This window comes from Dasypus novemcinctus, chromosome 8, assembly GCF_030445035.2.
Source record: "Dasypus novemcinctus isolate mDasNov1 chromosome 8, mDasNov1.1.hap2, whole genome shotgun sequence".
In the NCBI taxonomy this organism is placed as follows: Eukaryota; Metazoa; Chordata; class Mammalia; order Cingulata; family Dasypodidae; genus Dasypus; species Dasypus novemcinctus.
Genome location: NC_080680.1, coordinates 16,981,415 through 16,997,880, shown reverse-complemented (window position 1 = coordinate 16,997,880; position 16,466 = coordinate 16,981,415). Strand labels below are relative to the sequence as shown.

The window sequence follows — 16,466 nt, the reverse complement described above, 5'->3', positions numbered from 1 at the left end:
CTCCTTCTATTTTTCTGGTGACCTATATTCCATGAGCTTGCATATATTTAGTTGATAATAGCGCAATTACACAGTATTTTTCCTTTGTGTCTGGCTTGTTTCCCTCAACATAATATCTTCCAAGTTCATCCATGTTGTCATATACTTCACAGCTTCATCTGATTGCCAATTTTTCTCTCTTGCATATTGTTTTGTTTTTTCTCCCACAGCTCTTCTTGATACTTGGTTTAACTTAATATTATTAAGTCTTTAAAATTGCCCAGCTTATAAGTTTTCAAAGTGGGCCAGAGACTCACTATTGGGTATCAGATTTTCTCCCAGGGATTGGATACAGAAAGCACATGGAGGGAAGCGGCCTTGGCCCAGTGGTTAGGGCGTCCGTCTACCACATGGGAGGTCCGCGGTTCAAACCCCGGGGTTCCTTGACCCATGTGGAGCTGGCCCATGCGCAGTGCTGATGCGCGCAAGGAGTGCCCTGCCATGCAGGGGTGCCCCCGCGTAGGGGAGCCCCACACGCAAGGAGTGCGCCCTGTAAGGAGAGCCACCCAGCGCGAAAGAAAGTGCAGCATGCACAGGAATGGTGCCGCACACACGGAGAGCTGACACAAGATGTCTCTTGAGACACAGATTCCCATGCCGCTGACAAAAACAGAAGCGGACAAAGAAGAAGACACAGCAAATAGACACAGAGAACAGACAACGGCGGGGGGGAAGCACATGGAACAGATTTTATCCATGCAAGTTCAACACCAGTCAGTAGATGGTGTGGCGTTGGTCAGCACAACTTTACACAGAGGTGTTTTAGTATGGGCTTTCTTGTGTGGATCTCCACATCAGAGATTCAAGTGGACTATGCTTGCTGAATTCATTGAAGAAAAGGACCTCAACATCCCTTCCCTCTTTCCTGAAACAGCTGACAGGGCGGAAGGTCTCAGTCGGCAGTTATCCAGGGCTTTTACCCAACTTAGAATCTTGGGGGTGGGTTAGGGAAGCCCTTCCCGGCCAACACAGGGGCTGGTAACTAATGTTTGTCATTTAGGCTTGTCTCTCTGTTCCTCACCCTCCTGGGAGTTGTGTAGCACTGGCCTGGTTTACTGACCCTTAAAGCAGGTTCTACAGACAGCTTCATTGTTTTTGTGAGAGCATTCAGCTCTGTCCGTTAGTCCCTCACCATTTTCCCACATTCACTCAATGGTATTTAAAGATTTATTTATTTATTTCTCCCCTGCTTGTTGTTTGTGCTCTCTGCTCTGTGTCTCTTCACTGCATGCGTTGTCTGCTCATCTTCTTATTGTGGTAGGCACCGGGAACAAAACCTGGGACGTCTCGTGTGGGAGGGAGGCACCCAATCGCTTGACCCACATCCACTCCCTGCTTATTGTGTTCCCCTGTTGTATCCCCTTGTTGCATCGGCTTACCACACCAGCCCCTTGTGTAAGTTCACTGTCTTGCTTGTCTTTTTATTGTTTCAATGTGCTTAAAAAAAATTTTTTTTAATTGCCCCCTCTCACTCAATGGCTGCCTTGTCTGTCTCCTTGTTGTCTGCTCATCTTACTAAGGAGGCACTGAGAACTGAACCCGGGATCTTCCATGTGGGAGGTGGTTGTGCAACCACTTGAGCTACCCTTGCTAGCGGCTCTCTGCAGCTCGTCTTCTTTATAGGCACTGGGAACCAAATCCAAGATCTCCCACGTGGGAGGCAGACACCCAACTGCTTGAGCCACATCCACTACCCACCACAACCAATGGTATTTAAAAGCTGCATTCTTTATGGATTGTTACTTGGCAAAGATACACACCTCACATGGGTCAGGAGGCCCTGGATATCGAACCTTGGACCCTCCATATGGTAGATGGACACTCTATCAGTTGAGCCACATCTGCTTCCCAACATTAAATTCTATACCAATTATTTTCTATACATGCGCCAACCCCCAGGCTGCTTAGCCAAATGGTATAAATGGCCACACTAGAGATATTATTACCACATAGCCCTTCAAGTGATCTAAACTAAGGAATGTATAAAATATCTTCTACTGTGGACTCAACCTAGATGGGCAATCTAGAAGTCCTAGAAGGACTTCTGCTAATCTATGAGGGAAAAGTATGTAGCCAGCAGAAAAATGAGTAAAATGGAAATCCATAGGTCCAGTAAATATGAAAAAGGAAAGATTTTTAACCTCTTGGACTATGATAGAAATGCAAAATGAAACAGCAGCGAGGTACCACCACACATCTGAATGTTTATAAGATTGGTAGAAATTAAGAGTCTGACAGTAGCAGGAGTTAATAAGGATGTGGTGAATCAGTGTCCATCACTGCTGTGGAACTGAAAGTGGTGCACTCCCTTTTGAAATCAACAGACATTATTGAGAAATGGTGAAGATATACATATGCCACATTAGGCAAATCAGTTCCTAGCTATATATTCTTGAAAAAGGTGTAATAAGCAAATGCCCACCAAGCAATGACTGAAGAAGTGCATTTATTGAAAGGAGTCATACTATACAATAAAAGGAAACTAACAAATTATATCCATAAGCAAATATAAGGATCAATCACACAATGTTGAGCAGAGATGTAGACAATAACAAACATGGTAAGCTCTGTGATTCCATTACTACAAAGCAATTGGTAAAAAATAAAATTACAGGTTTTTGAGTTGCACATGTGTTATAAAAGATACAAATTAGAGTGATGAAATAATTACGATAAATTTCAGGACAGACATGACCTTTAAGCATGAGGGAAGTTTTGCTCAAGAAGAAACACCTGGGATTTTTCAAAGCCAAACACTTCCTTTTTCTTGACAAGTATGCTATTTATAAAAAAGTGTCCAATCTCTGCTATTTGTTGAAATGCATGTAGGAGTTTAGATATACTGATAATAGTTTTATGTTTTTAAAAGTTTAGAAAGAGAGAAATCAATGAGTGAGAGATGATAATTACTACAAATATGCCCCACAAATGATTTCGTACCTTAACAGATAAAGAAATCTTATCTTGCCATGTTGGTCCCCTTCTTGGCACGCCCTCCCATGACCACTTTGTTTAAAATGACATCCTCATCTCAGGCAATCTAGTTATGCCCTTCCTCTATTTTATATTTCTTCCAAAGCACTTATCAACTTTTCTTCACATCTAGTGAGTCTTCTTCAAAGGTGCTTCTCCAGTGCCTGGAATTCATGTACACTCGAGAAAGTTTGTTGCTGTGCTCCAGGATGCATGTGAGAATTTTGTTCAAAAATAAAAACAAGCCAAATGCCTACTGTATTAGTCAGCATTAGGGTGCTGATGCAAAATAAATCTGTTGGCTTTTATAAAGGGAATTTATTTGGGGTAGAAACTTACAGTTACCAGGCCATCAAGCATAAGTTATTTTCATCACCAAAGTCTGTTGCTATGTGTTGGAGCAAGATGGCTGCCGATGTTCAGGCTTCCTCTTCCTCTTAAGACTTCGTGGTCCCAGCTTCTTCCAATATCAGCTGTAGGTTGGGATATGTCTCTCCTCTCTCCCAGGGTTCCTTTCTCTCCAGGCTCAGCTGCACTGCTCTCTCCATAATGTCAGCTGTAACCTCTCAGGCGAATGGCTCATCTCTCTTTCCAGGGCCTCTGCTGTGTCTAATGTAGCCTTCTCTCCTTCCTCATGAATCTTTTTCTCCGTGTGTTTACTTCCTGGGCTCCAGCATCAAAACTCCAACTCCCTTCTCTGTTAAGTAGTTTTCTCTATGTATTACTGGCACATCTGTTCTCCCAACTGACTCTAATGCAATACTTTCTACGTCTTCAGGAATCTATACTAAATTTCCCTAGCCTAGAGGGATCACTATAAATTTTCACTTATGAATCAAAGACCTTCTGGCCTTCCTATCACCCCTACATTATTTTACTATATCTTTCTCCTCCAATAATGGACAACCATGAAGATACTTGAAATTTTCAAATCCCTTCATCTCTGTTATCCTACCTTACTGATCTTTCAACGGTTTCTATTATTAGTCCTCTTTGTTATAAGATCTTCTCATTCTCACTTCTCTTTCTTTGTCTACGCATACTGCCCTAAACTAGAGCCCTGCTCTCTCTTGCCTCATTGTTCTACTTCCTAAAGGTATCATTTTTTACAAAAAGTATTCAATACATATTGCTACAGGCTTGACAAATAAACATATGAATCTCCCTTACTACCTAACATGTGGACTTAAAATTTCTTGTATTTCAGTTACCACCACAATACAAGCCCATCTTACACAATTACTTTCTTTTTTTCACTTTCTTATGTTCATGCCAAACTCCATATGACCAGGTCTCTTATCTAGAAAACAGCTATTTCTGAAAAAACTGAATATATACTGGCAATATGATCTAGCAATGATACTCCTTGATATTTAACCCAGAGAAATGAAAACGTGTACACGAATGTTTATAGCAGCATTATAAGTAATAGTAAAAAAAAACAAAATCAAATATAATGTGCTACAATAGATGAAGTGCTAAACAATCTACTGAAATTCATACAATGGAACACTGTGCAGCAATAAAAGAAAGGAATTATTTCAATGAACTACAGTTCTTCAAAAAATACTATTTAAAATAGGATGTATGGAAAAAATATACCAAGACCATAGTTAGTGGTAATAGTCTAATCAAGTTCTTTCATAATCTGTAATAAATGTCCCACAATAATATAGGTGTTAGTGGAGGGCTAACGTATGGGAATTATGCACATAATGCACAATTGTTTTGCAGGCTCATAATTCCCTGATAAATAAATAAATAAATAAATAAATAAGAACAGGAGTGAAGATGTGGCGAAAGAAGTTGGGCACCCGCCTCCCACATGGCAGGTCCCCGGGTAAGTTCTTGGTGACTCCTAAAGAAGTTGAGCTGACACAACAAGCAGGGAAGGGGTGTAGCCCAAGGGTTTTGGCACCCACCTCCCAAAATGGAGGTGCAAGTTCAGTTCCTGGTGCCTCCTAAAGAAGACAAGCATACAATGAACAGAGACAATGAGCAGAGATAACAAGCAAATAATGAGCAGGCAGATGAAGGCGCCATCTCGGGGGGAGGGAGGGGAATAAAACAAAATAAAAACAGTATTTAAGAAAATGAAAAGGCAAGCCAAGGGTGGAGACAAAAACTTGAATAAACATATATACAATAAAGATTAAAACACTTTCAACTCAACAAGAAAACACATCTAAAGAACTATAAAAGTATAAAGAGTTGTCCAATTTGAGTAAAGATTAAGCTAAAGATTTTAGTAAAGATCTATGAATGGCCAAGAAATACAGGAAAAGAAGTTCAACATTGCTATTCATCAGGGAATGCATACTAAAATCCAGTAAGGGAGCGGATGTGACTCAAGCAGTTGGGCTCCCACGTACCACATGGGAAGTCCTGGTTTTGATTCTAGGGGCCTCCTAAAGAATATGTCAAGACAGTGAGCCTACCTGATAGGCTGGCAGGCCAAGCTGACTGAACAAGACAATGTAACAAAGAGACACAACAAGGAAACACAATGAGAATCACAAGAAGCAGGAACGGAGGTGGCTAAAGCCATTAGGTGCCTTCCTCCCAAATGGGAGGTCCCAGTTTCAATTCCCAAGTCTTCCTAAAAAAAAAAAAGATGCGCATGCAAATAACAGACACAGAGAGTGCAAACAACAAGAAGGGGTAAGAAACACATAAATAAAATAAATCTTTAAAAATAAGAAAATGTGCCAAACCTATGTTGATAACCAAAAGCTATGAGAACTCTTATATATTGCTAATGGACATGAAAAAGAGCACAGCATGCTAGAGAGCTTATACAAAGGTGCTCACCCTCTGCCATTTTTTAAAATAGGCATTCTTAAAAGACAAAGTGTTTTCAGGATTTCTGGGTGTTTTTGTTGTTGTTGTTGTTTTTTGCATATAATTGTTCTAAAAATATTTTGTACTGAAATAATTATTGATTCACAGGAAGTAGCAAAATGGTATTCTCCATCAAGTTTCTTCCAATGGTTACATCCCCTTTAACTAAAATACAGTATGAATATCACTAAACTGACATTTGGCAGTTTTGTTAAGATACATATTCAGAGACCCTTGAAGTCAATTCCTTGGTATTTACACAAAATAAATGAAAAGAGATGATAATACAAAGACCGTATGCAAATGTTCATAGAAACATTATTCATAATAGACCTACCTGGAAAAAAAAATTCTATCATCTGATAAATAGTAAGAAATTGTAGTTTATATGTACAAAGGAATGCTACTCCAGATAAAAAGAATGAACTACTGATATACATGACCAAATACATGTATTTTAAAAGCTTATGAAAAATGAAAAAAGCTAGACCAAAGAGATGATATACATAATGATTCTCCTTATGTAAAATTCAAGAAATGGCAAAAATGTTGCAATAGAGAGAAAATAAGTAGTTGCTGGGATCAGATGAGTAGGGATAGAAGAAGAGGATTTGCTGTGAAAGGACACAAGATAACTATCTGAGGTAAAGGAAACATTCCAAATCATCATTTTGTTCACAGTAGTGATCTGAATAAGTCTCCAAAACTCATGAGAGTTGTACACTGAAAACTACTGAATTTTCTCTTAAATACACGATTAAAATTTTAAAAAGAAAAAAAAGAAAAAACCAAAATTGACTCTATCAGGAGTTAATGTTAGGATCTGCTCACCCACTGAGATGAGGTGGCTGTAGTTCTCCAGCATCACATCTCTGTACAGGGTCCTCTGAGCAGGGCCCAGGTGCTGCCACTCCTCCTGGGTGAACTCCACAGCCACGTCCCTGAATGACACTGAAGACTGAAACAACATTTCTAGTCAATTTGAAGGGTCCACTACAGGTAATACGGAAAATACCTTAGTTCAACTCTGACCATGTTTACTGTTGGGAGTTTTCAACAAAATGCTCTAAAAGATACCTATTATGGTCCTAATATAGAAATCTTGATGGAGAGAGTACTCAACAAGCTCAGGGGAAATGCTGCAGGAACTCTGGGTATGGCTAAGGCAGACAAAGAGAGAAGCACAGAGCAACTCTCAAATTAAATATTTGATGAGCCCTTGTAGATTATATCACAGTATAAACTTTCATACTCTAATTCTTTGCTGCTGGGATATAGACAATCATTTGGATTTTTAAAGAAACACTGAACTTGTATGCTGCCTCTTACTATAATACGAATTATAATACATATAATTCTAATGCTTCATACGTAAATTTTCTGGGGTTTCAACATACACAATCATATCATGTCTGAAAAATGGGGGTTTTACTTTTGCCTTTCTAATCAGTACCTTCTATTTCATATTCTTTCTTAATATCCCTGGTTAAAATTTCCAAGAGCATACTCAGTAATTAAAACCGTTTGATATTTGTATTTGACGAAATGCACTGAGGTAGGGAAGAGAAGACAAAGTCAGAAATAGGAACAAACACATACGATTTCCTGATTATAATATAGGTGGCATCTCAAATGAGTGGAAAAAGCTGGATATCAATGTCATAGATATAAGTAGATGGCATTCTGGGACATGAAAGAAAGACTGATACATCACCCCACAGAGTAGGCCAAAAACACAAATGTATAAAAAGATCTCAATCTAAAAAATAAAATCTATCACATTCTAGAAGCCTAAACAGAAGGAGTCTACAATGTTACAGTGGGAAATGCACAACTATGATTCCAAAATCAAAATGGAAACACTGCTAAATTATCAACATGAAAATCAAATATCTATATGGGAAAAAATTCACAGGCAAGGCAAACCTACAAATGTCAAACTCTAGGAAAATTATACAATTCATATCACACACAGAATAGGGCTAGCAAGAATACTAGATAGTGTAATTAAAATATCAGCACATCTATAGAAAAATGGATACCAGATAACAAGTGTGACAGAAAGAAATACAAATGAAATATGGAACAGCTGGTGTGGAAGGCAGTTGGTGCTTCCTCAGAAAGGTAGGTATACAGTTACTATCTAACCAGGCAGTCTGACTTCTAGGAATATACTCAATGTATCTGAATGTAGGGAGTCGAACAGATATTTGCACACCTTGTTCATGGTGGCATTATTCACAAATTCCAAAAGGTAACAGGAACCAAAGTGTTTGTCAACCAATGAATGGATAAAATGTGATATATATATATATATATATATATAATTTCAATAAAAATAAATGAAGTTCTGACATAGGTATTGACATGGATGAACCTGAAAACATCCTTATGAGTAAAATAAGCCAAAAATAAGAAAGACAGTCTCCTGTATCTTCTAGTATTTGGATTTCTAGTTTTGTTGCCCAGTATTATTTTTGCATTTGACTATTAATTCCTTTGGAATGTATTTGTACTTTAAAGAATGAACTAATTTTATTTCCCCCCCTAACATTTATCAACGGCCCCAAACCATTTATTAAACAACCTTTCATTTCCTCTTTGATGTTGTCTTAAATATTTCAAATAAGTGTAGTTATGAATTTACAGAACACTCATGCATAAAATACAGGATTCCCATATACCACTCAATGCAAGGCACTGATTGGTGTAGAATATTTACCAAAATTGATTACAGCACTTTTTATTATTGTACTTTTTTGAAAAGATGATTTTTAAAGTCACCTTAGATTTACTGTTGATATATGCATGTACTATTTCTGTACTGTATTGTTTTATTGCCCTTTTTCTTTACTGTTATACTAGAATCAAGTGTTAATCACCTTACTTTAATAATATAGCTTTATAACTTATAGGGCAAGTCTGTCTTATCACACCTGTCAAAACATTTCTCGCCAATTCTGCCTATGTACTTATAAAAGTTAATAAGTATAGCTTTAACAAAATCCATTTAGATTGGAATGGAAAAGAAATGATGAATATCTCATAAGAAAATAGAGATCATTAAAATATTTAGACTTGTCATTCACATAGACACATGTTCTCATTTCTGAATTTAATACAGTTTTGTAAACTTTGATAATTTCCATTATAGATATTTTTCCTGCACATAGATTTTACATATTTTTATTAAATTAACACCCAATTTTTGGTAGTTGTAGTGGTCAATGGGATATACCTTCCATTGCCTTGTGTAATTGGTTTTTATCTTTATAAAGAAACCTATTGCTCATTACTTTTATTTTTTGTATCAGTATCTTAATTTAACTCTCTTAAGTCTGAGAGTTGTCCATAAGATTTTCTTTGATTTTTCTAGGTACACAGTCATATCCTGTTAAGCATCATTTGTTCTTAAGGTAACAGATATAGCCTCCACACACTTCTGGCTTCCATCCCACCACCAGTTTCTCAATGCCCTCTGGTATTCTCTAAAAATATCAGTGTTCTTATTTTAAAATACATGCCAAAGCTGTTCTTTCTCAGCTCAAAACCTTTCAGAATCACTTAAAAAGATGGACAGTGATACTGTGTTTATGATCTTGAAGACTCAATATGATCAAGATGTCTGTAATCAATATCAAAATCCCATAAATATTTTAAACATTTATGTAATGGAGCAAACAACCCACAATATCCAAACCAATTTTTAAAAAGATCAAAGTGGAAGACACATTACCTCATTTCAAGATATATTGTCAAAAGGCTGTCTTTTATTGATGCCCAAAAAGTTTTCATCAAAATCCAATGTAAAAACATGAGTAATATGAAATCTTTACAAACCAGTAATTGACAGATAGCTACTCTCCCTGATATAGGCTACCTACCAAAAACTGATAGCAAACATCAAAATCAATGGGGAAATCCTACTTCATGATTGATCTATTTCTAGCTCTCCTTTTCCAGCTTCCAATTAATGTATGAACCCTTATAAACATCCTAAATCCATTACAATAAATGTGGGGAATAAAGAAAGCTCACCTTAGATTTTTTCATTATCTGCCGCTCTTAGGAGAATGGAGAGAACTGTGATAGTTCACCTGGGGGGACAGAAAGAAAATAGGGGTCAAGAGATCCAGAGAGCCAAAAAACTCCTAGATGCATCTCCTAAAAGTTTGATACTACAGCTGAGAGCAGCCTCCCTAAGGGAAGAGGACACTCTGGGCCTTGAAAAGGCATGAATAGGACTATGTTGGGGTGTTAGTATCTGTTTATGTGCAATTCTGAACTTTTCATGCGGCTTAAATCTGGAGCTCTTCACTGGATGAATATATTTCTCAGTCAATTGAACTACAATGCCGCTGTTCTTCTGAGAAATAAACACCTAAGGATAATACACTATTCTTTCATGAGGGTACATCATCTTTTTTTCTTTTCTCAGCAGTACTGTTTACCCTTGATGTGGAAAGTAAATAATACACAGAAAAGAAATGAGAATGCTTTACTGCAAAGAATTTTAATTATTTAACTGGGATGCAGTTTCTCAAAAGTCCTTTTATATATATATATATATAACTTTTTCACTAGAGAAGTTGATGGTTTACAGAACAGTCATGCATAAAATATATGATTCGCATGCACCATCCAACACCAACACCAAGAATAGGTTTGAAACATTTATTACAATGGATGATAGATAGCATTTTTAAAGTAATTGTACTAATTGGTTTTATTTTAACAGGAGCTATCTTCATTAAAATTGATGAGAGGTCATTTAAATAGTACTAATAACACTTATGTTTTACATTAGGTATATTTTTTTCCCATATACCACCCTATAATTTAACACCAAAAGGCCGTTTTGATAAGATGCTCTACTGATGTATCTATGAGAGTGAACTGCACTGTGTTATACTTCTAGCTCTGCCACAAACATCCTGGATGTACCTGGACAAATTCCTCAACTTATCAGGTCCAAGGTCTTTAAAGCTTTCAAAAGAATCTGAAGTAGTTGACCATGGAAAATGCTCCTGATCATCATTCTAAGGTTCTCTGAGATTAGAAAAACATGAGTGGGGCCGCATGAGGCAATGGACATTAGTCACACCAGGGCATATTGTGTACTGAATTAAGGAAAAGGAAACCTTCTGGTTGGTGGAAACAGAATTTCCTCTGGCAGGTCTTCCCTTACCTCCAGACCTTTCCAATACAACCTCTCTACGAAATGGTCCTTCCTCGGCAGTCTACTACTACTGGGCCTCTCCAGCTCACCTTGCTCCTCTCAAAGGGACCCGAACCCTTTACTGTCACACAGTCTGTGGTGGCTCCTGGAGGTGGCGCTATCATCAAGTCTGTCTAATTCTAGGCACGGAAATTAAGAAGCGCTCTTGGCGAAGCAAATCAGAACCTGCCCTTTCTGGTTTCTTCTATATCTGTTCCAAAGCTATGGTTAAGAACTGAAAACGAAGAGGACATTCCCTTCTTGGTAAGATTCTAGTTCCCAGAGGCCGCGTGCTTCCTACGGCATCGGGGCTGCTTGTTCCAGGGATCTGAGACCTGGAGCTGACAAATTTTAGGGCCAAAAACCTGACTCTTCGAATTCCTATATCAGACTTAAAACACAGATAGCCTTTAAACACAGGAAGGGGTAGGAACTTGGTCTGACCCATGAGATTTCAAAAGACACTAGAAATCAGAAAGCATTTGCCGGGGATCGCCAACCTTGACCTTCCCGGTGCCCACAGCCCAGATCCGCGCGCGCACGGTCGCTGGGCGGTGGGAGCTTCCCGGGACTTCCCGTTCTCGCTGCCCAAGGAAAAGCCCGTCCCTCCCGGCAGCTGCCCACGCGCTCTTACCCAGGCTGTGCAAAGTTCACTCGGTGAAGCGATTCGAAATCGCTCCCCGGAAAATCCGAGATAACTGAATGGGGAAGCACGTCTACCGCTGCACAAACGGAGAAGAAACCTAGATTTTCTTTCCCAGAACGCCGCGCTGATAGGTCAGTGAGAGTCCAGACTACATTTCCCACAAACCTTCGCTTCCGGTCTTTCAAGTTACGTTCTCGGCGGTTCCGCTTTCTGGAAGGTGGAGGGATGAGGTTCTGAAAGGTCTTATTTCATCAACTTCCCTTATAGCTCGCAGAGGTGAAGGCTTAAACTGGAACTTTACGACCGAATGTAAAGCGTGGTACCGATCAGATCTAGAAGGAAAGAGCAACCTTTTTTCGTAAGATATTTGGAGACACTTGAGAAAACCTGAACACGAACTGGACGTTTAAATATATTAAGGAAAGATACTGTTGTTTTTTAAGTATGAAAAACAATTGGGAATTGTGTAGGAATTTAACTGTTTTGTTAGACTTTTTTTAAAGGAAGTTTTTAGGATTGAAATTATGTAACTTTAAATTTAATATTATTTAATAATTTATAAAACTTATCCCGGGACCTCCATCCTGTGCTTTCACAAATCCCGGACTCATCCATCCTAGAGTCTGGTACAGATTCCCTCGGAACCCAGGTTGGGGATTTTAAGAAGTAACCACGTCTGGTGCTGCAGTGGTGCACTTAGGTCGTATATAAGGAAACCTATGATTTTTATACACTAACAATCTCTCGCGTAATTCTCTTACTGTTTAGACAAAATTTTATGTGAATCATCTCTTAGATTTCCATGCAGATAATGACAGGAATGGTGGTTTGAAGGTGTATATACAACAGAAAAACATGTTCTTAAATGTATTCCATTCCTTTGGGTGTGAACTTAATGTAAGCAGGCCCCTTATTGAGGGTACTTCAATAAAGAGAGATCTGCCTCAATCAAATGGCTCTTAATCCTATTATTGGATTGGAATGAAACTCAGAAAAACTAAGCCACAGAAAGGAAGAAGTGAAAACAAGGAAACTGGTTAGATAACAGAGGACAAGAGAAACCACCATGTGTATTGCCATGTGACAATGCAAGGACCTAGAATTGCCGGTATGCAGGACATGAATGCTACAGTCTTCAGGGAGAAAGCATCTCCATGATGCCTTGATTTGGACTTTCGTTCAGTCTCAAAACTGTAAGGAATACTTAATTTATTGTTAATCTGTTGTATATATGTTACTAGAATAAAACATTAAGAAAATCGTAGGCATAGACAACCCAGTAAACCCATGTGTAATAGATGCACTACATAATGTAAGATCTTACTAATAGAGTATAATAGTGTAATATGGGAACTCTGTATTTTATGCATGATTTTTGTGTGAACCTACACTATCTCTAATTTTTAAAAAAGATCATGATCATCTGCAGTAAAATAACAATCATTCCAGATACTTGGAGACCAACATGGAATGAAATGTAAAATTCTGTACCCTCATGGGATTTATGATCAGGATTGTTATGAGAAATTCATCAGTCAGCATCATCTTTTTGAAGAGCAGCTTCACACAGCGAAGTACATCTGCTGATGTATTCAAGAGACACTCACTGTGCTTAATAAGCTTCAACTGCATCTGAATCCAAACATATGTCACACCAATTTCCAGTTTCCTAGACTTTACAAAATTCACATAATATACTTGCTCACATTGTGGGTCCAAAGCTATTGTAATCCACTATTCTTGAAAAACAAACATTTTATTTTATTTGTTCAACATCAGCCCAGTAGGTACGAGAAAAGAGATTATTTAGAGCAAAGAGGTTTGCTGGTCCTCTGATATTTTATTGAGCCAAGTCCTTGCTTTTGACATTTTTCTATTTTGAACTATCCAGTGGCCTCTTTACTGGCCAGCCCACTTCTCAAACTGTCATTTAGTCAATCAGAGCCCAGCTTTTTTTCATTCCAAGAAAACACCAAAAATATAGCTGGTTCTCAGCATTTATAAATCTTTTAAGTGTAGCATAAGTCTAGATACTGCAACCAGATTCCTAAGTAGCTGCTGGTCAGACACCAGTGCACAAGTCTCATCACTAAAGTTACATCTCAACATTCACCTCTTCAGTATCCTGTTTGTTGTTAGGAACATCTGCAGAAAATAACTGTACTGATGGACATTTTTTCTAGTTGAGCCATAAAAGCCACCAAATTTGGTATTTTAAGGTATGATTTTTGGTGATGGGTTCAAAGACTTGTGTTTACTCATCCTTCCAAATGGCACCTTCTAATATAAGACATCAAATTTGAAATATGAATACTCACACTTGTTAATATGACTGAATATCCTATACTTCCTTGGCTAAACTTCTAAGCCTCAAAGTGATATAACTGGTGAGTGACCCTGTGGAGTTTTTTGGAACAATTAAAAATATCATAGAGAGGAGAATCTTTTTTCATATATTATCCAGCTCACAGAAAGTAATTTTCCTGCAGTCTCTCTCCAATGTCATGGTCAAGAAAGAACTGATAAGGCTTTACAGTATTTTCTTGAGAAACTAAGGGCTTATATTTTTCTTTTACCAGAGAAGCAAAGTCAAATTTTTGAAGATTGCCGTGAATTTAACAAGTTATGTTTCTCGAAGTATCCTAAATTGACAAAAAGTAACCAGTAAACTCTTAATAAATTAACAGAATTGATGTGTTAAATTTCAGTTCACTTATCAGCTCCACGATATATAGCATTTTCAGACTGGCATCTTTCCATAGTGATATGCATTTTAGGTCCCTTGTCTATTTATGACATGATAGCTCAGTTATTTTTATCAACTGAATAATATCCCATTGTACAAATATAACACAGTGCATTTATGCATTTATATCTTAGTCATTTCAGTTTTAGGCAATTATGACTAAAGCATCATTCCTTTCACTGCATCAGAGAACTCACACAGGAGAGATACCCTATGAATGTAATGAATATGGGACGTGGAGTAATATGCTGCTGGAAATAAAAACTCAAAGTTTTTCAGCCAGAATTCAGACTTCCTTATATATTAAACCAGTCACCCAGGAATGTATCATGATGAAGGAAATGAATCTGCAAAATATTCCCTCTGAATTCTACACTCCATGAACCCAAATTGTAGAGAAACCCTCAGAAAGTAATACAAATGTAAGAACTTTCTTCCAGAAGTCAAACTGCGTTAAACAGCAGAGGAATCACACAGTGAGGAATCCTAGAACGTAATGTGTGATAACCATTAGCTCAAATATAACTTTTTTGAGTACAGCAGAAAATACATACATTGTAGAGATTCATAGTATATCAAACCCATTAAGATGGTAATGAATGTGGGAAATCGTCCTATGAGAGCTCATTCCTCAAATTGACTTATGCATGGGCATCTCCCATTTGGCATGTCCTTAATAATTTGATTCCAATAATAAATTTTTCATCTCCCTAAGTTCACACCTGTTCTAAATTTTCAACCACTCTTTCCTCCACATGAGGTCTTGCACTAACATCTGGCTAGTATACTGTGGGGTCAGTGACAAGTAATATGAAGGACATTCCTCAACAGCCTGCAAGTTCTCGAATATTCTGTATCAGAACAGCATATGGAGAACACTCCAAGTGAGCAATGAATTGAAGGTGATAAAATAGAAGCCCGAGGGAGGCAGTATCCAAGAATGACTCTAAGGCATGGAATTTCTTCCATGTCACACTTGGATTTTTGTCAACATGGAAATAAACTTGTTTTTGCTGAGCTTTTTATAGGTTTAGGTTTCCTTGTTATGTACCAATGTTAATGCATCCAATGAATAGGATTTCTGTTTGAAAACAACTCTCAGTACATTTAAAAATGTAGCTGAAGAAACTCATAAAATATTGTGAATGATTGTTAGCTTTTATTCACAGTTCTTCATTATTAATGAGAAATAATAGGTGAGACTAGCATATGAACAGCTATAGGAAAGCCTTTATCAAGAATTGATAGCTCACTGAGTATCAGTTTATATTAGTATAAATGTTCTGGTTCTGTGAAAGTTTACCACAAAACTTCAACCCTTATTAAAGATCAATGATTGTTCAAAGGGCAACCTATCAATTCAGGAAATGTTACTAAAAGCCTTTATGTACTGTATCAAAACCCTTGTAAAATATGAAATACTAAAATGTTCAATAATAGACAACAAAATATTCATAGACATTCACTGTGTAGGAAGTTTCAGAAAATCCAGAAAATGTGTAGTGTGAATGTTTTCTGAGCCCTGTAGTGTTTGTTTATGTGAGTATGCATATGTGCATGTCAATTTAGCAGCTTTTTAATATTTTTTGTAGCTTTCATCATTGTAATAGGAATTATGGATCTTTTCCTTAATAATCATTATCATATAATCTTTTATATTCTATATAGGTCTTTTTTTATCATGCGATCCTATTAAGATACATTTATACACATGCACATATACATATATACATATAATTATAAAACTGTATACATAAAATAATACACATGTAGAGGAAAGCTGAGGGGAACATGTTCTAAATTTTTGTGCTAATGGTTACCTCTGAGGAATGGAATTTGTGTTGGGAGACAGAGAATGAAAAGGGCCTCTGCTTTTTATGTTATGCATTTCAATCATGTGTGAAATGTTTTCCCAAGCCTGTTCTACCTCTGTTGTGTTTTTTTTTGTCTTCATTTATTTTTTTAATGTTACATTTCAAAAAATGAGGTCCCCATATACCCCC

The 16,466-nt window shown here is 37.4% G+C and overlaps 1 protein-coding gene across 1 annotated transcript in view; it reads right to left on the bottom strand.

The window, feature by feature from the left end:
- Positions 1-11,876, bottom strand: part of LOC139436114 (zinc finger protein 624-like) — a 41,410-nt gene extending 29,534 nt beyond the window's left edge. Inside the window, exons 1-3 of the mRNA XM_012522855.4 lie at positions 11,706-11,876; positions 9,892-9,950; positions 6,685-6,811 (exon numbers count right to left, since the gene is read on the bottom strand). Coding sequence (XP_012378309.3) covers positions 6,685-6,811; positions 9,892-9,906 — 142 coding nt within the window. The 5' untranslated portion in view covers positions 9,907-9,950; positions 11,706-11,876. The remainder of the gene's footprint in view (positions 1-6,684; positions 6,812-9,891; positions 9,951-11,705) is intronic.
- Positions 11,877-16,466: the final 4,590 nt, after the last annotated feature.